This window comes from Bison bison, unplaced genomic scaffold (assembly GCF_000754665.1).
Source record: "Bison bison bison isolate TAMUID 2011002044 unplaced genomic scaffold, Bison_UMD1.0 scf7180017851975, whole genome shotgun sequence".
NCBI lineage: Eukaryota > Metazoa > Chordata > Mammalia > Artiodactyla > Bovidae > Bison > Bison bison.
In genome coordinates this window covers 50,373-54,687 of record NW_011482548.1, presented here as the reverse complement: position 1 = coordinate 54,687, position 4,315 = coordinate 50,373, and the positions used below count along the sequence as shown (strand labels likewise).

Here is a 4,315-nt window from a genome sequence, read left to right as displayed (position 1 = left end):
GTCTTTAAGTTGAAACTGGCTACTCCGGTGATTGCTCTTCATCAAGTACTAAGGCCAGAACTGGCCTCCAGTGCAGAGCAGCAGAAGGAAAGTCTGGGAGAACCACTCCCAACAGAGTCCACCTTCCTGGTCTTGAACACTTTTGATGGAATGTGGTGAGAAAATGAGACTGAGCCTCTTAAAGCAATCTCTCAACTTCTATCCACTACAGTAAACGTTTTGCTTTCTATGCATTTACTTCTTTTCACTGCAGTCCTGGGACATCTCCCCAGCCTCAGTTCTTGCTCCACCCTCACCAAATAGCACTTCGAGAGTGTGTTGGGGAAGCTTACCAACACAGGTGTTCATAAGAACAAGTTGATGATGTCCCAACAGATTTTGATAAAGAACATTAGCTTCTGTTTCCCAAAGTTCCCCCCACCCCCCCAACCCAACATAATCCAACATGCTGGAAGACAGATCTGTCCTTCCTGGGCTTTCATCCTGTGTGACAAAATGACAGGAAAGTCAAATGGGAAACACTCGCCCACTGCCATCTCACTGAGATGAGGCACTTTAACAACTCATAAAGAAATCCTCATTGGTTGATTAAATGACTGTACCTGGTAAGTAGGCATCTATGAGAGAAGAATTAATCCAGGTGGCTCTTTCTTCCTTGTGTAGCCAGGAGTGGATTTTTTGATGAGAAGTGCTACAAGCTTAAAGGGAAGTGCATCGAGTCTTGTCAGATAAATGAAGAACTTATAGGTCTCTGCCAGAAGTCTCTGAAATGCTGTGTGGCACTCCAACCATGTGGGATAAATAAGGAAGGCAGTTAAGATCCCAGAGCAACACGGATGACCCAGCTCCATCTTGCTTTTATTCTGGCTTCCAGTAAGAAGACACTTTAATAAAAATAAATGACTGTCTTTGATCCCTTTGTCAAGTGCTTCACTTAGAAGGGGAATATGAGTAGCTAACCTTGATGGTTCCCGACTCTTGGCTTAATTTTCTGTAGTTTTTTGATAAGGGGCTTGTCCCTAAGCCACCTGATATTTCTTTCTAAAAGGGGACTAGAAGTTATTGTAATCAACAAACCTCTAGTTCGCTCTCAGGCCATCATCAACCTCTACCAACCTACTGAGATAGATAGATGACAGATAGATTATGGGTAGTCAGAGAAATGAACACATATCTAGATGGATTATTAATGATATATGGATAGACAATCAATTTATCAAGGACTATCCTGTGTTACACACCTGTCTAAATTTATCATCTTGACTCCTTGCCTTTAATTGTAATTGGAGACAGTTCCTATGGACTTGTTTCTTATCTGTAAGTCTGGAATCAAATTTGCTGCTGGGCACAGAGATTGTCAATATCTCTATAATTGCTAGTAGCTCCAGTGACGAGGATTCTGGTCCCACAATGACTTTCTACTATTTTCCTAGGCACTGGCTAACCGCCAGATCACCTTCTGACTCTAGACTCTAATGTTACCTAGTTCAGTCCTTACCTGAACTAGGTAATAGGAGAGCTAAGGACTCATGACAGGTAAGGACTCCCTGTCATGTTCCCTAGGCTTAAGATCCAACCTGGGTTCCCTGCTGGGTCAGAAATCTTGCCTTACCTCCCTTTTAATTCCTCAAGGTCAATGTGCTTAATCCTATCGGAACCAATGTCCCTTTTAATGACATCTTTCTGTTTCGAGACAACTGTGGAGTCACACATGACTGTAAACAACACAGGAACATCTTCAGCAGGTAGGGCTACACAAAAAGTTCTTAGACTTGCTAAAAAACAAAGATCCATAAAAAGAAAATACATGTGATCTCACAAAATTTGCTCTGCAAAATATCCTGTTAAGAGTTTGAAAAGATGATCCGTGGATTGGGGATAAGTGTCTGAAAACCATATATCCAAACAAATAACTAATGTCAAGAATATATCAGGGACTCTCAAAACTCATTAGTAAAAACAAAAAGCAACCCAATTAGAAAATAAACATGTGACAGATATTTTACTACAGATGTTAAATATCACTAACATTTAGAGAGTTGCAAATTAAACTCACAATGAAGCATTAATATACTCTTACCAGAATGGCCAAAAAAAAAAAAAAATGGTGACCACTATTTCTAGACAATCCTGGCTAGAATGTGGACAAGCTAGATCACTCTTATGTTGTTGATAGCAATGTGGAATGGTGCAGGCATTCTGGAAAAAAGTTTGGTATGCTCTTTAAAAACGTCCACTTTTGGCACCCAAAGGATGCAGCAGTTGTACCCTAGGACATTTATCTCAGAACTGAACTGAACTGATGAGAACTTGTGTGAGGTTTTATGTTAATCTGACTGGGAGTTGGGCTGAGTTTACTCTTTATTGCAGCTGTAGGTATCAGAAGCTTCAGCTTCCTCTGACATCCTTGTTTTTGTCTTCCCTGGTATTTTTGGGTTCCCTGGAAGCAACTCCTTTTTATTTATGTTTTATTTAACTTTTTATTTTGTACTGCAATATAGCTGATTGGAGGACGGCATGGCAACCCACTCCAGTAAAAGAGCTTCTCTGGTGGCTCAGTGGTAAAGAATCTGCCTGCAATGTAGGAGACCCAGGTTGGATCCCTGGGTCAGGAAGATCCCCTGGAGGAGGGCATGGCAACCCACTCCGGTATTCCCATGGACAGAGAAGCCTGACTGGCTACGGTCCATAGGGTTGCAAAGAGTCAGACATGACTGAAGCAACTTAGCACTCATAGCTGATTAACAATGCTGTGATAGTTTCAAATGAACAGTGAAGGGATTCAGCCAAACCTCTTTGCAACCCCATGGACTGTAGCCCTCCAGGCTGGAATGAGTTGCTATGTTCTCCTTCAAGGGATCTTCCTAACCCAGGAATTGAACCCATGTATCCTGCATTGGTAGGCAGATTCTTTACCACTGAGCCACCTGGGAAGCCCGTGCATGTATCCATTCTTTCCCATTTCCCCTCCCATCCAAGCTGCCACATGACGTCGAGCAGAATTCCTTGTTCTATACAGGTCCTTTTTTGTTATCCGTTTTAAATGGAGCAGTGTGTGCATGTCCATCGCAAACTTCCCCTGGCAACCATAAGTTCATTCTCTAAGTCTGTGAGTCTGTTTCTCTTTTGTACATAAGTTCATTTGTATCATGTCTTTTTAGATTCTGCATATAAGGGATATCATATGATGTTTCTACTTCCCTGTCTGACTCACTCCACTCACACAAGTCCTTTTTAAATAGTTTGTATATGCAGCTTTTGCATCTGTGACCTGTTGTTCCTACACTGGAGCCCCATGGATATGGGAAAGAGAAGCAGTTTATAATCTTACAATTAAAGCCCAGTCCTCTCCTGTCTTGTGTCTCTGCAAAGCCACCTTCACAAGATTTCTCAGCCTATCCCTGCCCCCCACCCCACCCCCCCCTGCACTGAGGTGAGGCAGGAAGGCTGGTGCGGCGAGCCCCTTCTTCAGGATGGGTTGTGGCTCTAGTGATGCTCTCCCCGGGGAGTGAGCTCTTGTAGAGAATTCTCTGGACATATTTCACACAATTACTCTTCCTTTCTTCCTGCCAGAGTCAGTGGGGGTGTGTTTTTGGTTTTTCCACTGGGATAACTTGGTGGGTTTCCTGGAGTTAAAACCCAGGAGGAGGGGGCTGGATCTTGGCCTGGGGCATTCAGGACTTTCCACCTCTCCTGCTTGTCAGACTCTCACAGCTTGTCAGACTTTGAATTTAGGCTGTCTTTTCCCTGAGGCTCATCATCAAAGATCACTAGGCCTAAGCTGTTGACTGGAGAAGGAAATGGCAACCCGCTCCAGAATTCTTGCCTAGAGAACCCCATGGACAGAGGAGCCTGGTGGCCTGCTGTCCACGGGGTCGCACAGAGTCAGACGTGACTGAAGCGACTTAGCATGCGTGCATGCATGCAAGCTGTTGACGGTCAGGCAGAGTCCATGGATTACACCCATGGACGCTCCATTTTGTCTGCTGCGCTGCAGTCCCAGGCTCCTCCGACCCGCCCCCACCTCGCCTCCACGGAGGTCAGGTCCCAAAAAGGGTCGCAGACTCTCCCTGCCCAGTCCTGCTGCCCCTCCTTTAACCTCCACAGTCACGTGCTGTGCCGTCTTTCTCTCCTGATCCCTTTCACCTGCTCCTTGGAGATGCCCGTTGTCCTCATCCCACAGGTTTTCTGTCCCCGAAATGTGCTGAGCTCTCTCCCACCTTCACACCATCTTTCTCTTTCACATTATGTGCTTATCGATCTCTGTATGTTTGTTTCAGAGTGGTCCTGGGAATGACAGACTGCGTCCCCATTT

The 4,315-nt window shown here is 44.7% G+C and overlaps 1 protein-coding gene across 1 annotated transcript in view; it reads left to right on the top strand.

Annotated features, from left to right (window-relative positions):
- Window positions 1-818, top strand: part of LOC104997509 (beta-defensin 15-like) — a 2,858-nt gene extending 2,040 nt beyond the window's left edge. Inside the window, exon 2 of the mRNA XM_010852316.1 lies at window positions 664-818. Coding sequence (XP_010850618.1) covers window positions 664-818 — 155 coding nt within the window. The remainder of the gene's footprint in view (window positions 1-663) is intronic.
- The last annotated feature ends 3,497 nt before the right edge of the window (window positions 819-4,315 follow it).